At 43.6% G+C, this 21,750-nt stretch overlaps 1 protein-coding gene across 3 annotated transcripts in view; it reads left to right on the plus strand.

The window, feature by feature from the left end:
* The window catches only part of SCFD1 (sec1 family domain containing 1), a 152,399-nt gene that overhangs the window by 38,814 nt on the left and 91,835 nt on the right, over positions 1-21,750 (plus strand). For all 3 annotated transcript variants that reach the window (XM_075065500.1, XM_032796638.1, XM_075065501.1), the window contains exons 11-13: positions 12,133-12,272; positions 13,690-13,780; positions 18,124-18,197. In XM_075065500.1, the coding sequence (XP_074921601.1) occupies positions 12,133-12,272; positions 13,690-13,780; positions 18,124-18,197 (305 nt within the window). The remainder of the gene's footprint in view (positions 1-12,132; positions 12,273-13,689; positions 13,781-18,123; positions 18,198-21,750) is intronic.

Here is a 21,750-nt window from a genome sequence, read left to right on the forward strand (position 1 = left end):
AGAGAAAAGTAGAAATAACATCTTCCATGTAAACTGATGTCTATTTATAACATTGTATGTTGAAGGAAACAAGTATAAAAATTACTATTTACATAAAACAAAAATAAAATAAGATGGTAACCCAGGAAAAAAACATTCCTTTGTTCCAGTAATGTGTCATGAATAGAGAATATAGGCTAGTGAATGATTAATGCCAAGTTTCAGTTATTTCAGTTCTTGTTTAATAATTTTTAACTCATTTTTTAGAAAGTATTTGTCTAAAAGATTGGTGGGGTTTTTTTGTTGTTTTTTTTTTTTGCTCAAAGCAAGGATTTGATTGTTCTTGAACAACCAGAGGATATATTTATCTTTGTAAATGTCACCTAGAAAGTCATAAATAGGGAGATTTGCTAATAAAACAGATTTGTCTGTTCCAGAAGGACCACCGGGAAAAGTGGAGGTCCAGAAAAAGGTTCAGGGATATTTGTTTTTTCTGCGATACTCCATATATAGAATAGTTAATGCAAAAGGAAACTGACTCTAGTCAGTTTTCCTCTGCAAACTAGTCTCATGCCTGCTGTAAAGACAGAATGACTTGGAATTGTTCTCTTTTTCCTTTGCAGTTCAGCTACATGTCAGTTTCTTCTTGCAACAAAGTATGTGAAAAACTTGCAGAGGCAAACTGCTTAGAATTACTTCAAGACCTCTATTCCAAAGAGGCACAAAAATAAGGGACAGGAGAAAGATTGAAAAAATAAGGGACTCAAAGAGGTAGAAAATGTGGAATTAAAAAAATGGAGTGGAAAGGTAATGCAGAGGCTGAGAAGATGAAGCAGGAAGGGAGAGAGAGAGAAAGATAGAGAAGAAGCAGCATTGCTCTTCAAATGCTGCTTTTTTTTCCATGCAAAATAGAATGCCAGAACACAAAGATTAATTCTCCCTGTTTGTGAGAGTTACCTTTTTCAGTTTAATTGATGCTACTCTTCCAAAAGGACACTAGTCTTCTCTTAACAATCCAAGCTACAGAGTCATTCTGTTTGGCCCAATGTCTATTCAAGTATTTTATACTAAGTAGAACAGCTTCACCATGAAAGACTGAGACACCCAACCCAGCCTGCCTTATAGCCTAGTCATCAAAGCAGGTGGGAGGTGTAAGGCTCAAGTTGATGCCATGCTCTAATGACTAATTTATTTAGATACAGTGGAATAACTTCAACAGGAGAGATTGAAATGCCTGCACCAAACTACCCCATAGCTGAGTGGTTAGGGCACTATCCTGCAGCGTGGGAAACCCAAGTTTAAATCTCTTCTCCACATGAGGCAGAGAGGAAAATTGAACCCACATGAATGCCCAAACACCCCCTGTAGTAAAAGTTATAAGAGATGTGGTGCGGCCCTTCATTTCCTTGATTTTATTTTAAAAAGTGTGCGCAAATGAAACGTTTTTTTTTAGGTAAAACAAAAGGTTTTGATCAACCCCAAATGATTTTTGTTCACTTTTGATTCACTTGAAATATTTTGGAATTTTCTATTTGTTAGGGGTGAATGTGCCACAGAGACCCCTTGACAAAGGATCCCATTTTTTGTAAACATCTCTAACCTCAGACCTGTCAAACTTATTTCAACAAACACATATCTTGCAGAATTTTATCCATAAGGGATATTGTGAGGTGCTACAGAAAGCTTGTAATTTATCAAAACTCATATTCCTTGCAAGATGTATGTAAAGGTAATATTTAAGGAATAATATGTTTATACTGAAAGTACACTTTATGGATTAAGCGACAAAGAATTCTGTGGCACCTTATAGACTAACAAACATATCGGAGCATGAGCTTTCATGAGTGAATACCCACTTCGTCGGATTAAGGGCTTGTCTACCCTTAAAACGCTGCAGTGGTGCGGGTGTGCCGCTGCAGCACTTCAGTGAAGATATTACCTATGCCAACAGGAGAGCTTCTCCCATTGGTGTAGGTAATTCACCTCCCAAGATGCCATAGCTAGGTTCTGTTGACCTAGCACTCCCTACATCAGGGGTTAGGTTGGTTTCACTGCAGTGTTCAGGAGAGTGAATTTTCCCCACTTCTGAGTGTTGTTGTTATACTGACCTAATTTCCTAGCGTGGACCAGCCTTAGGGTATGTCTACACTACGAAATTAGGTTGAATTTATAGAAGTCTTTTTTTAGAAATTGTTTTTATACAGTCGATTGTGTGTGTCTCCACACAAAATGCTCCAAGTGCCTTAAGTTGGCGGACTATGTCCACAGTACCGAGGCTAGCATCGACTTCCGGAGCATTGCACTGTGGGTAGCTATCCCACAGTTCCTGCATTCTCCGCTGCCCATTGGAATTCTGGGTTGAGATCCCAATGCCTGATGGAGCAAAAACAGTGTTGCAGGTGGTTCTGGGTACATGTCACCAGGCCCCACCTCCCTCCCTTCCAGGGGCGGCTCTAGAGATTTTGCTGCCCCAAGCACGGCAGGCAGGCTGCCTCCGGAGGTTTGCCTGTGCAGGGTCTGCTGGTCCCGTGGCTTCTGCGGACCTCCTGCAGGCATGGACCCTCCGCAGGCACACCTGCGGGAGGTCCACCGAAGCCACGGGACCAGTGGACCCTCTGTAAGCAAGCTGCGGTAGGCAGCCTGCCCGCCATCTTCGCGGCGCCGGCAGAGCATCCTCCGCGGCTTGCCGCCCCAAGCATGCGCTTGGCATGCTGGGGCCTAGAGCCGCCTCTGCTCCCTCCGTGAAAGCAACAGCAGCCAATCATTTTGCACCTTTTTTCCTGGCTTACCTGTGCAGACACCATACCACGGCAAGCATGGAGTCCACTCGCTCACCATCACCGTACGTCTCCTGGGTGCTGGCAGACATGGGACAGCATTGCTTCACAGCAACAGTTCATTGCCTTTTGGCAGCAGATGGTGCATTACGATTGCTATCCGTCGTTGTTGTAGTCCTGGGTGCTCTTTTAGCTGACCTCGATGAGGTCGGTCGGGGCCCATGGGCAGACATGGGATTGACTCAGCCAGGTCATTCCCATCTTCTGCTGAGCACCCAGGAGATGACAATGGCTAGCAGTCATACTGCACCATCTGCTGCCAGCCTAACATGTATAAGATAGATGGAGTGGATCAAAACAAGAGAGAGACCAGATTTGTTTTGTATTCATTTGCTCCCCTCCCCCCCGTGAAATCAATGGCCTGCTAAACCCAGAGTTTTGAGTTCAATCCTTGAGGGAGCCATTCTGAGTGACAGTTGTTTGTGTTTCTCCTTGATGGAAAGCCACCCCTTTTGTTGATTTTAATTACCTGTAAGCCACGTCAGTTGCCCCTCCCTCCGTCAGAGCAATGGCAGACGATCATAGAATATCAGGTTTGGAAGGGACCTCAGCAGGTTGTCTAGTCCAACCCCCTGCTGAAAGCAGGACCAATCCCCAGACAGATTTTTACCCCAGATCCCTAAATGGCCCTCTCAAGGATTGAACTCACAACCCTGGGTTTAGCAGGCTAATGCTCAAACCACTGAGCTGATCCTCCCCCCGCTACGTCTTGCACCTTTTTTCAGTGCAGACGCCATAGCACTGGAAACATGGAGCCTGTTCAGATCTCCATGGCAATTACGAACACTGTAAACACCACACACATTATCCTGCAGTATATGCAGAACCAGAACCTGCCAAAGCAAAATCGAGAGGAGGCAATGGCAGCGCGGCGACGAGAGTGGTGAGAACATAGACATGGGCATAGACTTCTCACAAAGTACAGGCTGCAGCAATGTGCACATCATGGTGTTAATAGGTCAGGTTCATGCCGTGGAACGCTGATTCTGGGCCCGGGAAACAAGCACAGACTGGTGGGACCGCATAGTGTTGCAGGTCTGGGACAACTCCGAATGGCTGCGAAACTTTCACATGCATAAGGGCACTTTCATGGAACTTTGTGACTTGCTTCCCCCTCCCCTGAAGCACCAGAATACCAAGATGAGAGCAGCCCTCACAGTTGAGAAGCGAGTGGCGATAGCCCTCTGGAAGCTTGCAATGCCAGACAGCTACCAGTCAGTCGAGCATCAATTTGGAGTGAGCAAATCTACTGTGAGGGCTGCTGTGATCCAAATAGCCAATGCAATCAAAGAGCTGCTTTCATCAAGGATAGTGACTTTGGGAAATGTGCAGGGCATAGTGGATGGCTTTGCTGCAATGGGATTCCCGAACTGTGGTGGGGCAATAGATGGAACCCATATCCCTATCTTGTCACCAGAGCACCAAGCCAGCAGGTACATAAACCGCAAGAGGTACTTTTCCATGGTGCTGCAAGCACTGGTGGATCACAAGGGACGTTTCACCAACATCAACGTGGGATGGCCAGGAAAGGTACATGACGCTCGCATCTTCAGGCAAACAGCCCAGCAGGAATGGGCACCTTTGAATGTCTGCTTAATAAAACCAGCCTATTTCAACTAGGTGACCATGAATGATATCACTGTCCTGAGAATAACACAGAGAGATAAAGAAGGGATGTTGCTTGGCTTTGTGCTGCAATGATTCCAGACTACATGCTACTGGTCTGGCGTGGTAAAGTGTCCTACCATGAAGGACAGAATAAGGCTGCCCTCCCCAGAAACCTTTTGCAAAGGCTTTGGGAGTACATCGAGGAGAGCTTTATAAAGATGTCCCTGGAGGATTTCCGCTCCATCCCCAGACCTGTTAACAGACTTTTCTAGTAGCTGTACTGGCTGTGAATGCCAGGGCAAATTAATCATTAAACACGCTTGCTTTTAAACCATGTCTAATATTTACAAAAGTACACTCACCAGAGGTCCCTTCTCCACCTGGTGGGTCCGAGAGGTAGCCTTGGGTGGGTTCAATGGTTACAGGCTCCAGGTCCAAGGTGAGAAACAGATCCTGGCTGTTGGGGAAACCGGTTTCTCTGCTTCCTTGCTGTGAGCTATCTTCCACCTCCTCCTCCTCATCTTCCTCATCCCCAAAACCCACTTCCGTGTTGCGTCCTACTCCATTGATGGAGTCAAAGCACAGGGTTGGGGTACTGGTGGCTGCACTCCCTAGAATGGCATGCAGCTCATCATAGAAGTGGCATGTTGGGACTGTGACCCGGAGCAGCCGTTTGCTTCTCTGGTTTTTTGGTAGGCATGCCTGAGCTCTTTAATTTTCACGCGGCACTGCTGCAAGTCCCTGTTATAGCCTCTGTCCTTCAAGCCCTTGGAGACATTTTCAAATGTTTTGGCATTTCATTTACTGGAACGGAGTTCAGCTAGCATGGTTTCTTCTCATCATACAGCGATCAGATCCCCTACCTCCTGTTCAGTCCATGCTGGAGCTCTTTTGCGATTCTGGGATACCATGGTCACCTCTGCTCATGAGCTCTGCATGGTCACCTGTGCTGATCAGCTCGCCACGCTAGCCAAACAGGAAATGAAATTTAAAAGTTCACGGGCCTTTTCCTGTCTACCTGGTCAATGCATCTGAGTTGAGAGCGCTGTCTAGAGCGGTCCGAATGGAGCACTCTGGGATGGCTCCCAGAGGCTAATACTGTCTACACTACCCCAAATTTGACCTGGCAAGGCCAATTTCAGTGCTAATCCCCTGGTCGGAGGTGGAGTTAATAAATTGATTTTAAGAGCCCTTTAAATAAAAAAAAGGGCTTAGTCGTGTGGATGAGTCCAGGCTTAAATGGAGGTAACGCTGCTAAATTCAACCGAAAATTGTAGTGTAGACCGGGCCTTACAGTACAAACTTTTGAGTTAATCACCAAGTAGTAATGGGCCTCGGGGATGGACCATGCAAGCAAGAGCAAGTTGTCACTCCTCCCTAATCAGCCTTTCAGGTAGTGCAAGGCTCAATTGACCAGCCTTGCCCTCTCCCAAAATTATCAATGAAACACCATCAGAGAAAGCATCAAACAGTTGAAACACATTGGAATGGAAATAGGCACATTACAACAGACAGAGCTTCACCATGGCTGTGAATAGAAGCAAAAACCTATTTTAGTATAACAAAGTGTAGGGAAAGACACTCTAGATCCATTCATTCCATTGGGCAGTAAGGGTGCTTTCATGAAAGTTTCGGATGCTGGTTACTAAGAAACCAGCCAGCTCTTCAATAAACTTTGCTTTTGGGTGGGAAATATACAATATTAGAAAGGAAAGATAATTATTGATAAATGTAGATCTAGGTTTGTTTTATTATTTTGTATTGTATTGTAACAACATGTTTCTGACACTGTCTTATTTCTAGTTAAATCTTTATTCGTTTTATCACAAGTGCTCACAAGCACTGTGTAGTTTACAGGACTGGTGATTTATTTTAAAGTAAAACCGATAAACTGAGACACACTGCAGTGGATCTGTGATTGAGAGCAGTGAATCTGGGATTTCTTAGGCCTAGTCTACAATGGGGGAGTGGATCGATCTAAGATGTGCAACTTCAGCTGCAAGAATAGTGTAGCTGAAGTTGACGTATCTTAGATCGACTTAGATTGACTGACTTCACATCCTTGCGGCGCAGGGTCGACGGAGCACGTTCGGGATCGATGTATCGCGTCGATGAGTACCTACTGATGTGGCAGGTAGTGTAGATGTACCCTTAGAGTAGCCAGTGTCAGGGGCTGGATATCACAGGGGAATGATTCAAAGGGACTCAGGAATTGGAATGCACCTGTTGTTAATATGCAAGGCTAAGTTAGAACTGGCATAGCCTAGAGGGGAGTGCTGGAGTGACTAAAAGGCTTGTTGCGTTAAGGAGCTGGCACGCAGCTACCACAAGAAAGACTCCTTCTTACTGGAAGCAGGGGATAACAAGGTGACTTACAGACCTGGGTACCCCAAGAACTGTCACAGTGAACTAATTTTTTATTTTTTTCAGAATTTCCAACAAATTTGAAAATTGCTTGCCCAGCTGTATTTTCAAGGCTTCAGATATTCATAGTGAATTACTCCAAAATTAATCACCTAACTTTCCACAGAGTATTCAAAGGCATTAGTTCTCATTGGGGACAAAACAGCAAAACAGAGTTAAAATACCTATACAAAGGTATTAACTTCTAAAAGTTAACACTAGTATCTCAAACTTCTTTTAAACAATAAAAAAAAATAGACCATACCGAGAAATTGGAGACAGAAAGTTTCTTGTTTTTTTGTGAAAAGGATGTTTGTTTAGGGAAGGAAGAGAGGTGGAAAACTTGGCTTTCTCTAGAATGAGACACAAACGTGCTTATGAAAATTGTGGCTCCATAATATGAATTCAGGTCTTCCATATCGAGAACTACTCATTCTTATTTTGGTTATAAGTTCAAAGGCTATTAGTTCTATAGTGAATTTCAGTTTACCACCTAAGGCCTACATCTAATAAGTTTCTCATTGTTGGACATCCCGGGTTAGTCCATTTTTAAGCTTGGAGTATAGTGAGTGTAGTAAGCTTGCATATAACATAATTTTGTTATTAAATAATAGAAACTTGATTACAAAAACTGATCATTGTGACTCTTCACTATCTTTCTTTCCATCTTCTAAGAAACTTCCATTCTCCCTTAATTTTCTGTCAACTGTTTTCCTGGTTCATGACTCTTCACACTTTGGCTGTTCACTTGTAATGTGAAACTTTGTCAGTTACTTTTGAAAACTGAATTACATTATGCATATTATGTTAATTAAATTACATTACCACCACTTGTGTGTTCTGGCAATAGTATCTACAAATATATCCAAAATTATAGTCAGGCATGACAGTTTTTTTCATGAGGCTGGTTTTCCTTAGCTTTGCTGCGTTTTTTCAGGGAATAGATCTGTCCATCCCTCCTGGCCCTATGTGATCTTTCAGTGTAGCTTCTGAATGTTTCCTTCTTCAGCAAAAGTCATCAGATTTTCTAGTATTTAATTTCCAAATACCTTGTACGTGATGTCATTAAGATAATCTCTTTATGTCCTTCTTGAATAGAAGATGTATGTGAAAGCGTCTTCATCATTTCCCATTTCTTGTAGCAGTTTTGCATGTAATTTGTTTACATCTGATGTCTTGCCAACTTCAACTCCATGGGGCCTGTGGCTTGGGGGCAATATTGCCTGCAGTCACCTTTAAGCCAGGAAAAATCCAAGTCCCAAAATGAAAGGATTTAGAGATATGACTTGTATTAAAACCATTTCTAGCACTTTCTGGGTGATGTTTGCAATTTCTGCACAGTTCCAGAATCATTATGCATTTTGAAAGTTAAAAAAAACAAACAAAAAAAGCCTAGGGCCAGATTTATGGACATTTAGTATCTTATTTAAGGTAATGCCATTGAAATTAATAGGGCTCTCAGAGAGAGAGTTACTAAAATCTGGTCCTTTATTGTGATCTTAGTTTCTCTACTCAGCCTTTAGGACTATTTTATAAGCATCGCTTATAACCTATCACTGTATTATTTTGGGGTATTCAGTATTATTCCTCTCTCGTTCTGTTTGAAGGATCCTAATTTTATTTTTTAATCTTCATTGTTTGTTATATCCTATTAGATGCTTTAAAATGGTTTTCCTATTCTTTTCAGTTTGGTAAACACAGGTGGTTGTTTTAAAATTAACTTTAATTAATATGACTGTTCAGTTTTTTAATGTGACGTGAACATACGGGCAACTTGAAGTGGCTTGGCATGCCAAAGCCTCATTTGTGCACCAGCATAATCAATTATGTCAGAACAGCTCTGAAAAGTATTTTTAAGGCCTTTTAGGGCTACATTTTCAAAGTATTCCTGTTTGTCTTGCACATGCTAACACCAGTGTATATGCTCGCAGGCCTGTAGGCATGTACATATTGTGCTTTGTCACAGCCCACACAAGTATGTATAAAATTTTGAAAGCCTGAATCCTAATTTTCTAAACTTAATTTAGATTTTCTTTACAGTGAAGTGGTATGTGTTTTTATAAAATGTGACTAGCCACTAGAATCCCAAATGACATTCCAAAAATTTTATATAGACTAATTTTTTAGTTCTAACACTGATAATCTCCCTCAACTTCTCTTTAATGTTTTTTTCCTCATACCTACTTATACAACTGAAATATTTTAAACAGCTTTTTAAAATTCTACTCTTTGAAGTTTGTGGCAATTTCTCAAAAATCATTTAACTTTCTATTTTCAGTTTATCCCAGAGTCAAAGAGGTCATCAGTGATAGATGATCAAGGAGAGAGGAATAGATCCCATCACCATAAGACAGACTGAAATATGCTGATGGAGAGTTTTAGGGGAAAAGTGTGTGTAATGTTGAAGTGAATCCTAAAATAACTGGAGAATCAGTTGAGTTATTTGAGGAAATGGATGATGTGGTCATTCTTTAGTGCCTAGGTTCAATGGTAGTGAGTGTATTAGAAATGCAAGTTTGGATTTTTTTTGTACCTGAGGAAAGTCATGTAGCATATCGGGACCCTCTCAAAATGTGAACGCCTTGAGCGTTTTTTCCTGTTTATCTTTTAAACATCTAACTTCAATAACCTTATTTTTAAGACAAAAAATGCTGTTCAAATTCTACAAACCCGTAGGGTTGCCAACTTTCTACTCACACAAAACCAAACACCAGTGCCCTGACTCTTCTCCAAGGCCCCACCTGTACCCTGCCCCTTCTCCGAGACCCTGCCCCCACGCACTCCATCCCACCCCTCCCTCTGTTGCTCACTCTCCCCACTTTCACTCATTCACTCATTTTCACCGGGCAGGGGATTGGGGTGTGGGAGGGGGTGAGGGCTCTGGCTGGAGGTGCGGACTCTGGGGTGGGGCCAGGAATGAGAGGTTTGGGGTGGAAGAGGGTGCTTCGGGCTGGGGGGTGGAGCTGAGGGGCTTGAAGTATGAGAGGGGGCTCTGGGCTGAGGCAAGGGGTTGGAGTGTGGGAGGGGATATGGGCTCTGAGCTGACGGGCATGGGTTCTGGAGTGGGGCCAGAAATCAGGGGTTCAGAGTGCAGAAGAGGCTTCGGGCTGGGACTGAGGGGTTCAGAGTGCGGGAGGGGGCTCTGGGCTGGGGCTGAGGGGTTAGAGGTGGGAGGGAGTATGGGCTCTGAGCTGGGGGCACAGGTTCTGGGGCAGAGCCAAAAACAAGGGATTTGGAGTGTGGAAGGGAGCTCTGGGCTGGGGCTGAGGGGTTCAGAGTGTGGGAGGGGGCTCCATCCTGGGGCTGAGGGGTTAGGGTGTGGGAGGGAGATCAGGGCTGGGGCAAGAGGGTGGGGTGCGGGGGAGTGTGAGGGCTTCGGCTGGGGGAGAGGGCTCTGGTGTGGGGTTGTGGGTGAGGGATTTAGGGTGTAGGTAGGTGCTCCAGGCTGGGGCCAAGAGATTCAGAGTGCGGGAGGGATATCAGGGCTGGAGCAGAGGGTTGGGGTGCGGGAGCGGGGCAGGTGTGCAAGCTCCAAGCAGCACTTACCTCAAGCAACTCCTGGAAGCAGCCCCCCCTCCTGCTCCTACATGAAGGCGCGCCCAGGCAGCTCTGCACACTGCCCCATCTGCAGGCACCACCCTCACAGCTCCCATTGGCACGCAGAGACCTCTGGCTGCCCTAGGTGAAGGGGTTGGAGGTGGAGGGGGAAATGCTGCTGCTGCTGCTTCCGGGAGCCATGTGGAACCACGGCAGGCAGGGAGCCTGCCTGAGCCCCGCTGCACAGCGGACTGGACTTTTAACAGCCCAGTCAGTGGTGCTGACCAGAGTTGTGAGGGTCCCTTTTCAACCCGGCGTTCCGGTCGAAAACCGGACACCTGGCAACCCTACAAGCCCTTTTCATATTTTTAAAGAAGGTATTTGCTTAATCTTTTGAAGTCCAAAGGTGATCCATTTTACCCTAAAATTGTGATGACTGAGCAGAAGACATCTGTAGAATTTAAAATCTTGTCTAAAAGAGAATTATTTCCCCTCCACAGTCATTCAAAATTGGGGGCAGGGGAATAATTAGGAGGAACGAATTAATCCTTCAGCATGAATTAATTAATCTCAAATCTCTGTAAGGAAGGGATTCCCCATACATGGTGAGTGGAGTGGGAAAGTACCACAAATGCGGCCCTATCTCCAGATGGGCATTGTTCAGGGTTGGAGATTTATTTGTAGGGAGTGAGTGGGACTCGTTTTCTTACCCACATTTTTTACTTCCACCTCGTAAACCAGAGGGAATCCATTCAACCATTATAGTCAATGCAGAGATGCCATACTGGCAAGGGTATGAGGGAAAAGTTGCAAGAGGCTTTTTGGAAACAGCCAACCAGCCATGTCCTCTGAATGAGATCTGTAGTTTCTGGGGTCAGAATCTCGCCTGTTTCCACACAGATTCTTCAAACAGAATCATCTGTTGAAAATACTGAATATAACCTTAGAATTTTCCTCCCAGTGATCCCCACCAGGTCCATCTTGTGGGGTTTTTTGCAGCAGGGAAAAACTCAGTCTCGCAGTACTGCATCCAACAATTTTGGTGTAACGAGGTTAGCATTGTTAGACTACAATGTTTCTCTACAACACTGAGAGAACCTATGGCAGCCCTGTACAAATATGTTCTAAATTACTGAATTTCCTCTACAAATCGCATATGAAAACCTGTGCACCTTTCCGAGTGAATGTATAGAATCATTTTAAGTCAGACAACTCCAGTTTCTGGTAAATAATCCAGTTTACATACAGAAGGCAAAGTAGGTTATCATGTCTACTTAAGAAATCTGTGTGTGTGTGCTCTTGAATGTGAGTTAGGACAGGACAAATATGCATGCACTCACTTGAAATTCTGTTTCTATTATAGCTTTAAATGACTTTGACTTTGAAAAAACTACACCAGACTCCTAACTCTGCTTATGTTATCTTAGGTTGGTTAGTAAACTTCTTCTGGCTGGTATACAGATATTTAACAAAAATAGATGCTTTTGGTTGCACTAGAATAAATAGCAAAATAAAACATTTGCTCAATGGAGAAGACTGGTAGCAAAATAGTCTATTTTAAAGCATTAAGGAAGAAAGATTATACATACAGCCTAGAGATTTTTAGAGAGGATTTGAAATGTTAGTTTCATTTGGAAGATCTATCATAGGATTTCATCAAAATAAACAATTTATGGAGGCGTCATTATTTTGGTTAATGGTAAGAGTATTTTTATTCTCTATTTTGGGTTGAAATTGTGGATGTTTAATTAAGATTATCCTTTTCTAGGATTTCCATTTGAACAGAGTTAATCTAGAGGAATCTTCAGGAATGGAAAATTCTCCAGCAGGGGCTAGGCCAAAGAAAAAGAATAAAAAATCATACGACTTAACTCCAGCTGATAAATTTTGGCAAAAGCATAAAGGCAGGTGAGCTGAACAAGTCCAGATTTTATATTTAAATTAATCAACTTCTAATGAAGAATTACCCTTAACATATAATATTTTTTCCATGTTTTTGAGGAAGTGTGATAGAGCATCTATGCAAAGGGAGTCATAAGCCACATTATTCTACCCAAAGAACTCTGTGTAATTTCATAAAATAGGTATGTTTGGTATAGTTCAATCTATGTAAATAGTGAAGAGGAATTAATCTCATTTTAAGGGATTCACTAGCAGTTTTACTTAGTTTAGGAATGTTTGAATCTTCCTTTGAATAAAGCATACAGGTAACAAATCTGTTTGCAAATTGAGCAGATGCTTTTTATTTAATTCTGAAGGCACTATTAGCCTAGTTTCCCATGTACCTGTAGAGTAAGATTTCATTTGTGAAAAAGCTTTGAAATGTGTTCCCAATTCAGAGGAAAAATCAGACTGGATTTATAGGGAGAAGTGGAGTTTTGGTAATATGGGAAATGCTAAATTAAACATAATCTCTTAATTCTTATGATTCACAAACAAGGTAGTAGAGTGCCCTGGATGTGCTAAGAAAGAGTTCTGTGTGAACAAAGCTATAAAAGAATGAAAACTGAAAACCAGCACTGGAGGAACAAACTCTGCTGTATAGTGTGGTCTGGTCACATTATTAGATTTAAAGAAAGATGTCATCTAATCCATTTGGATATCCCAATACTTTACTGTGTTGAATGTTTATGAAAATGAAATTACTTAAGATGGAGACCTCATGACTAGATTTAGTTCCTTCAGGTAAAATAGTTGCTTTATACTAATCCTTACATATTGCGGTAGCTTTACTTTTAGAGTTTTGTGGAAATGTATTTAATATCTACAGCAATTTGAAACACTGATGTTAGTGGATGTTCTGGGACAGTCATTTTATCTCTTTGTATTCATCTACTTTGGGGGGATTTTTTTGTTCTGTAGAGAGTATACATCTATGGTGCCATCACTATGTACACCTCTACCCCAATATAACACAAATTTGGATATAACGCGGTAAAGCAGGGCTCCAGGGGAGCGGGGCTACGCGCTCCGGCGAATCAAAGCAGGTTCAACATAACACGGTTTCACCTATAACTCAGTAAGATTTTTTGGCTCTCGAGGACAGCATTATATCTGGGTAGAGGTGTATTAATTTTATAAGTGAATTTAATAAAGCATATAAAAAGTAATGGATATTTGTACTGAAAGCTTAAGCATATGTTTGATTACTCTCGTATATTAATTATTTTCTGTATTTTTGATGCTTCATTATTATAGTAATGAGTTGGTATTTGATAAAAATTTCTGAAAGGCATTTCAACAGTTATTTTGATGATACAAACCATTTGGTTCTACTGTTTAAATTTGACTGTTTAACAGAACCTTATATATAATATTGCTTTAGTCCTTTCCCAGAGGTGGCAGAGTCTGTTCAGCAAGAGCTGGAATCCTACAGAGCCCAAGAAGATGAGGTCAAAAGGCTTAAAAGTATTATGGTAAGGTTTGTTTAAGATATATATTTTTTGTTTAACATATTTATTTTTATATAAAATACGAAACAAAGCCCTATACAAGTATTCTCATTCTTTGAAAACATCTGCATCAACAAATGATGGTCCCTATGTGGATTCCAAGCATGGATGTGCATGCACACCACCTGCCAGAACCGGCGTTATTCCTAGTAGTATCCATTGGCCCGCATGTGTGTCAGCCATGTGGCGTTTCTGAAGCTTTAAGAGGCAGTGCAGGTTAGCGCTGCTCCAGTTCTCTTTTACCACTGCATGGCCGGAGTTGGCATCTCTCTTCCTCGGTGCTCTTAGCTTAAAAGAACTGCTTCTGTCCATTGTACGTAGTTTTTCTTTAGTAGTTGTCTGTTCCTCATTTATTAGTTGACTGGTTACTTTCAGTTGGACTTATCCCCTCTGGGGACTCCCCTTGGCTCGGGGACTGTACTCTGGCAAGCTGGGTTTAAATATTGCGCTTCATGCCCACGCTCCTTCTCTGTGAGCGATGTGCATCAATTTTGTCTTTATTGGCTTGGCAAGGCTCACATTGCTCCATCTGCCAATCATTCCCACCACACACCCAGGAGGCTAGAGAACTCCACCTCCGCAAACACCTCATGGAAGAGGCAGTGCGCCCAAATGCACTCCCAGATCTGGGATCCATGGATCCACTGGAATAGCATTTGACACAGTCAGTGAGCACCTCTCTGGGGTCTTCTCACCCAGCACTGGTGCACCCACCAAAAGCCCACCGTGTGCACATAAAGCACACCCATGGGCATAAGGGTGGCTCTCCGATGTGGACCACCCCCAAGCACAGTGTTGCCTCCTGAAGCCATGCCAAGTTGGGTGAGAATTCACGTGCCAACTTGGACACTCCTGCTCTGAAGAAGTCCCACTCCGAGCACAAGTCCAAGCTGTGTTGGCACCAGCCACGGTGAATGGCTTGCCACCGGTGCCCCCAATTCCGTCCACTCCACCAGGTCTGTCCAGACTTGCCTGCCTGGTGCCAGGCATGCTAGGATGTGTCCCTCCCCACACTGATGGTTGAGCTTATGCTCCCCTGCCACGCTTTGCCTGCCATCCCTTGTGGACGAATTTCTCCTGCTCCATCCGTCTCTGCCGGGCCAGCGGTTCCTCTTGCTCCTGGACCATCCTCCTGCAATGACAGTCCCACTGGCTCCGCCCCTACCAGACCCATCTTCCGAGTCTGAATGGTTCTCCTACCCAGACCACACCTTCTCGCCTGCACGGTCCTTCAGTATGGATCCTTGGCACCAACTATACCATCCGGTATACGCCCTGCCAGCCGACCCATGGTACCCCTACCCCTTGGCACCACCACTGCCTGGTGACTCCTATGCCTGGCCCTACTGGGCTTCCTGGATGCCCAGTTATGAGCATGGAATGCCATCTCGCTCATGGCACCAGTTGTCCATGATGCACACAGCCCCTCCCTTCTTCTTCGAGGACCCTTTGGCTGTCTCCCCTCTGGCGGCACCAGCAGGCACCTTTACCGACCCTAGTCCATATTGGCATCTCCTCGTTTCTGGACAATGCTATCATTCCCCTCAGTCTCTCACCTCTTGCCAACCTCGTGCCATAACAGGACTTTGGGGAATGGCCACATCCCTCAGGCTGCCTGTTGAAGACATTCAGGACCTATGAGATCAATTCCTAGACATCTTACAATCTTCTGGACCCTCGTGTACCGCACTTCCTGTTCACAACGCCCTTCTGCAACCGGCCCAGACCATCTAGCACACCACAGCCTCCTGTGCCCCAACACCAAAACAGGCAGTATGCTAGTACTTCATGCCCTCTACGGGCATGGACATTCCTTTCACCCACATGCCTCCCAACTTCCTGGTGGTCCAAACCGCGACCAGGCGCACCCGCCAACACCACCTATGGTCCACGGCCCCTGATCAGGCCACCAAGAAGTTGGACCTCCTGGGATACCAGGTCTTCTCTTCTGCTGGCCTCCAATTCCACATTGTCAGCTACCAGGCCATCCTGGCCAAGTTTGATTTCCTTTCATTTTCCAAACTCATGGACTTCCAGGACTTCCTTCCCACCCCGACCCCGGAGAGGCAGCAGGACTTCCAACGTCAACTGGGTGAAGGGAATTTAGTGGCCAAGGTCACTGTCCAGGACATGGTCAATGCTGCCTCGTACTTTGCCAGGACTCCCAGCTTCCCAAAAGAAGTCCAGACCACTCTTGAAGACCTTCCGTTCAACAACTACAAGTTCAGAAATGAAACAGATGAGTCCTTCCATTCCCTCAAGGACTCTCATGCCAGCTTATGCCACCTACCAGCCTTACCACCAACCTTACCCACAGCACCCATCCTGTTCTTCTCAGCATTGTCTGTGCTTGCAATGAACTTGCTACTCCTACTTCCACCCTGCCTCGAGGTTCCTCCAAGAAGCCCTTTTGACTCCTTCCCCAAGACCCGCAAACCTCCCTGCCTCGCCTCCCTCTACTCCACAGGTGGTTTTCAGGGGTCGTCTTGGCCTCCTCACTCATAACTGGGGCAAGATTACCACCAACCACTGGGTGCTGGAATATTGTCTACCAGGGATACCTCTGGTCACCCAGGCAGGTGCAGATGCATATCAGCATTTTAGAACTGCAGGTCGTCCACTTTGCCTGCTAGGCTTTATTGCCCCTCACCATATGCAACTTTTACCTCCAGCACATCCATGACTTCTGAGCCTACCCCAGTCTCTTTACCACCATTGCGGAGTGTTGCCGTGGCCGTGCCCTTTTGTCACAGCGCTTCTCCAGATGAATTTCTTATTGCATCACTGACTGCTACACACTCTCCTGTACTCCATGTAGGCTCATGCTGCTACATCCACCTTCCTGGCAGATGTCCCATGCCATGACATCTGCAGGGAAACCACATGGGCCTCAGTCCACACCTTTTCCACCCATTATGCTATGGATGTGGCAGTGGGCCATACTGTTCTCCGCACTTCTTCTGAGTCCTTGTTCCCACCTCCAACCTGAGCACTGCTCACTACTCTCCGATGCTTGGAACCACATAGGGACCAACTCTCTCTTCCTCTAAGAGGTTACTTACTGTAACTGGAGGTTCTTTGAGATGTGTGATCCCTCTCTGGATTCCAGTCCTGCCCTCCTTCCCCTCTGCTCCGGGCTCCTCTGCTGCGTGGTAGGAGGCGTCGACCTGCGCAGCCTCCTAAAGCTTTGGATGCACCACACGGTGATGTACTATGCATGTGCAGGTCAATGGACGCTAACAATTCCGGCTCCAGTGCATGGCTCACATGCGCCCCCACGCTTGGAATCCACATAGGGACCACACATCGCAAAGAACTTCCAATTATAGTAAGTAACTTCCTCCTCTTTAGCTCATGCCAGTTATCTTAACTGACACATTCTGGGAAGGGAAGCACTTAGGATGTAAAATGATGATAGGGCAAAAAGGGTGCCATGAATTTAGGGGGAAATATTTTAACATACAGCCAGATACGGTATACTTTAAAACCAGGTTTTCAGAAAATTTAAATTAATAAGAGAAGATAATGCATGTGGAAGACTTCAGGTTGTTGTGAAATATCACTTCATCCTCTGAAGTGAATTCACTATTGTAAATACATAAACATGATTATTTGCCTGAATTTATTTATTGTGATAATATTGCAGCATTTCCAAATGAGACTCAGAAGGATGTGTTCATAAAAGTATGCAGTGACTCACAGAGTTATAGGACTGCTGCTGTAAATAATCAGTTTAACAACACTGATCTCTTAATATGTATAAGAGACTTAAATAATTAAGTCTTTGAAAATTGTAGTGGTGAGGTAAACAGGTTCATATGTTAACAGCCACTCCAGAAATGCACAGTAGTTTTAATCTGTCTGGGTCTGGTTTGAAGACAAACATGTTGAAAATAGACCCTCCTAAATTACTTGTAAGGTGATGACAGACTTTGGCCTTGATCTAAACACCTTGCTAATATTCTTTCTGTACCACCATATGCAACGCGGTGAGGGACTTCTCTTTGAGCTGTGAAATTCTTTGAATTATTATCTAAAATGGATTATGGCCTTTGGCAAGCCCACTTGCCTTTTGTTTCAAATGGCATCTGTACAAAGTGTTTTTTCTAACTCCTAGGTTTTTTTCATTTATAAATATAGATTATAATTTATTGTCCAATAAGTTCTTTATGGATGTGCCCAGTAGAAGTAGTATTCTCCTGAAGCTGTCAGTGTAAAATAGAGAAGAAATAAATTAATCATATTTGCAAATATGATTTTGTGTCTACAGCATACATGGTTGTACCTTAATGAAACTCTTTCCACAGGGAATTGAAGGGGAGGATGAAGGAGCAATAAGTATGCTTTCTGATAATACAGCTAAACTAACTTCAGCTGTTAGGTAAGTAATTAATAAAGCACTAGTAGTGTAGGTAAAATAGCTTTCCATTAGTTGTATTTTCTGCTATTCTGATTTTAATATCTCCTGATGATTTTACCAACTTTCAAAAATATCAATCGGAATGTTAAGCAAGAATGTAGATGTTTGTTGCCCAGTAAGGCAAAATCTCAAAAAAATAGACTTTGGAGGAAGTTGTTCTTCTTTCAGTGATTGTCTGCGTGGATTCTGCTTCTGGTGCGCATGCAGTCCATTAGTGTGAGATTGGATTCTACTGGCCAGCAGAATTGGGACTAGATGTCCTCACATGCCACACCCCCATCCAAGGACAAAAGGGGTGGGGTGGGCCCAACAGTTCCTTAACTTCCTTTTTACCACCTATGGGGGTAACACCGAACCGTGTACTTTACTCTGCACGTTGTGAGACTAGTTGTTAGGCTAGTTTATTATACTTGAATAGTTTAGCATAAATAGCATAATTAACAGTTGTTGTAGTTTAACACCCATTGGCAAAATAAGATTAATCACTAGGAATTTGTTTTAGGTATAGAGTTATCCCCAATAACAGGTACTTAGACACTCAGGGAGACTAGAGAGGCTATAAAAATAGAGGATTCAGTAATAATGGGGGATTTCAGCTACTCCATATTAACTGGGTACATGTCACCTCTGGAAGGCATGCGGAAATAAGGATTCTAGATGTCATTAATGACTGCTTGTTGGTGCAGCTAGTCCTGGAACCCCCAAGGGGAGAGACAATTTTTAATTTAATCCTAAACAGTGCACAGGATCTAGTCAGGAGGTGAATATAGCTGAACTTCTTGGTAATAGCTACCATAATATAATTAATTTTAACATCCTTGTGTGGGGGAGAAAACCAAAAAGCCTACCACTGGCTTTGTAACTTCAGCATTTAACTTCAGAAAGGAGAACTACACAAAAGTGAGGAAGATAGTTAAATAGGAATTAAAAAGAACAGTCACAAGTGAAATGCCTGCAAGCTGCATAGAAACTTTTTAAAAACTGACATAACAGAGTGTCAAACTAAATGTATACCCCAAATTAGAAAGAATAGTAAGAGGACCCAAAAAATACCATCATGGCTAAACAGAGTAAAAGAAGCAGTTGGAGGCAAAAAGTCATATAAAAATTGGAAGTCAAAACCTACTGAGGAAAATGGAAAGAAGAATAAACTCTGGTAAGTCAAGTGTAAAAGTATAATTAGGCAGACCAAAAAAAGAATTTGAAGAGCAACTAGCAAAAGACTCAAAAACTAACAGCAAATAATGTTTTAAGTACATCAGAAACAGTAAGCCTGCCAAACGATCAGTAGGGCCAATGGATAATCAGGGTGCTAAAGGAGCACTCAAGGAAGACAAGGCCATTGTAAAGAAGTTAAATGAATTTGTTGCATGAGTCTTCACTGCAGAGGATTTGAGAGAGACTTTCTTTTTAGGTGACAGATCTGAGACGCTATTTCAGATTGAGGTGTCTGTAGAAGAGGTTTGGGAACAAATTGATATATTACACAGTAATAAGTCACCAGAACCAGATGGTATTCACCGAAGAGTGTTGAAGGAACTCAAATATGAAATTGCAAAAATGCTAACTTTGACAAGGTCCCTCACCAAAGGCTCTTAAACAAAGTAAGCAGTCATGGGATAAGAGGGAAGCTCCTGTCATGGATCAGTAACTGGTTAAAAGACAGGAAACTGACAGGGTAGGAATAAATGACCAGTTTTCAGAATGGAGAGAGGTAAATAGTTCTGTCCCCCCAGATCTGTACTGGGACCGTTGCTGTTCAACATATTCATAAATGATCTGGAAAAAGGGGTAAACAGTGAGGTGGCAAAGTTTGCAGACAATATCAAAGTTCACAAGATAGTTAAATCCAAATCTGACACAAAGAGATCTCACAAAATTGCTTGAATGGGCAACAAAATGGCAGATAAAATTTAATGTTGACAAATGCAAAGTAAATATAATTCCAACTATGCATACAAAATTATGGGATCTAAATTATCTGTTACCACTTAAGAAATACATATTGGAGTCCATGTGGATAGTTTTCTGAAAACATCTGCTCAATGTGCAGCAGCAGTCAAAAAGCTAACAATTTTAGGAGCTGTTAGGAAAGGGGTAGATCAGGGTTTCTCAAACAGGGGTTGCCGCTTCTGTAGGGAAAGCCCCTGGTGGGCTGGACTGGTGTGTTTACCGGCCCCGTCCGCAGGTCCGGCCGATTGTGGCTCCCACTGGCCGCGAATTGCTGCACCGGGCCAATGGGAGCTGCTGGAAGCGGCGGCCAGTAAGTCCCTCGGCCCGGCCGCTTCCAGCATCTCCTGTTGGCCCAGAGCAGCGATTCACGGCCAGTGGGAGCCACGATTGGCTGGACCTGCGGACGGGGCCGGTAAACACACCAGTCCGGCCCACCAGGGGCTTTCCCTACAGAAGCGGCGACCCTTGTTTGAGAAACACTGGGGTAAATAAGACAAAAAATATAATGCCACTATAGAAATCCGTGGTACATCATGAATACTGCATGCAATTTGGGTCACCTCATCTCCAAAAATATATATTAGAAATGGGAAAGGTACCAAGACGTGCAACAAAAATGATTAAGGTTATGGGAACAGCTTCCATCTGAGGAGAGATTAAAAAAAAACTAGCACTATTCAGTTTGGAAAAGAGATGTCTAAGGAGGGGATATGACAGAGGTCTATGAAATCATGAGTGCCGTGAAGAAAGTGATTAAGGGATTATTCACTCCTTCATGTAACAGAAGAACCAGAGGTCACCCAGTGAAATTAGTAGGCAGCAGGTTTAATACAAATACGAGGAAGTACTTTTTCCATACAATGTACAGCTAACCTATGGAACTCATTGCAATGGGATGTTGTAAAGGTCACACTATAACTGGTTTCATGAAAGAATTAGGTAAGGTTATGGATGATAGATCCATCAATGATTATTAGCCAAGATGGTCACGGATACAACCCCATGCTCTGGGTGTCCTTAAGCCTCTGACTGTCAAATGCTGGGAGTGGACGACAGGGGTTGGATCACTTTGTGATTTCCCTGTTCTGTTCGTTCCCACTGAAACTTCTGGCATTGACCACTGTCGGCAGACAAGATAGTGGGCTAGACTCAGTATGGCTGAGCCAAATCCCTGACATTTTAAACTTATCCCTCTTGCAAGGCTGGTATATGGCCTTATGGTTCATATTGTGTCCTTCTGATGCATTGACTCGTCACCAAGTACCCACAGGTGCCACCTGAAACAGCGATCCATACTTCCACCAGTGATGAATACTCTAGGTGTCTGTTTTGTCTCAGTGAGGGACGCATCACTGGCAAATGTTGAATCTGTCTCTCCTTTTCCAAAAGAATGCAGAAAGGCCTGATAGTCCTTCTCAAGCTTTCTTCTGGAGCTATCAAAAAGGGCCTCTTCAGAGCCTGAAGCTAAAAATCCTGTCAGGCTGGCTCATTTCCTCTTGGTTAGTGTTCTGGTGAGATGCAGCTGTACACAAAGGTCCTGTATTCATTCTTCATCAAAGAT

This window comes from Chelonoidis abingdonii, chromosome 4 (assembly GCF_003597395.2).
Source record: "Chelonoidis abingdonii isolate Lonesome George chromosome 4, CheloAbing_2.0, whole genome shotgun sequence".
Classification (NCBI taxonomy): Eukaryota; Metazoa; Chordata; order Testudines; family Testudinidae; genus Chelonoidis; species Chelonoidis abingdonii.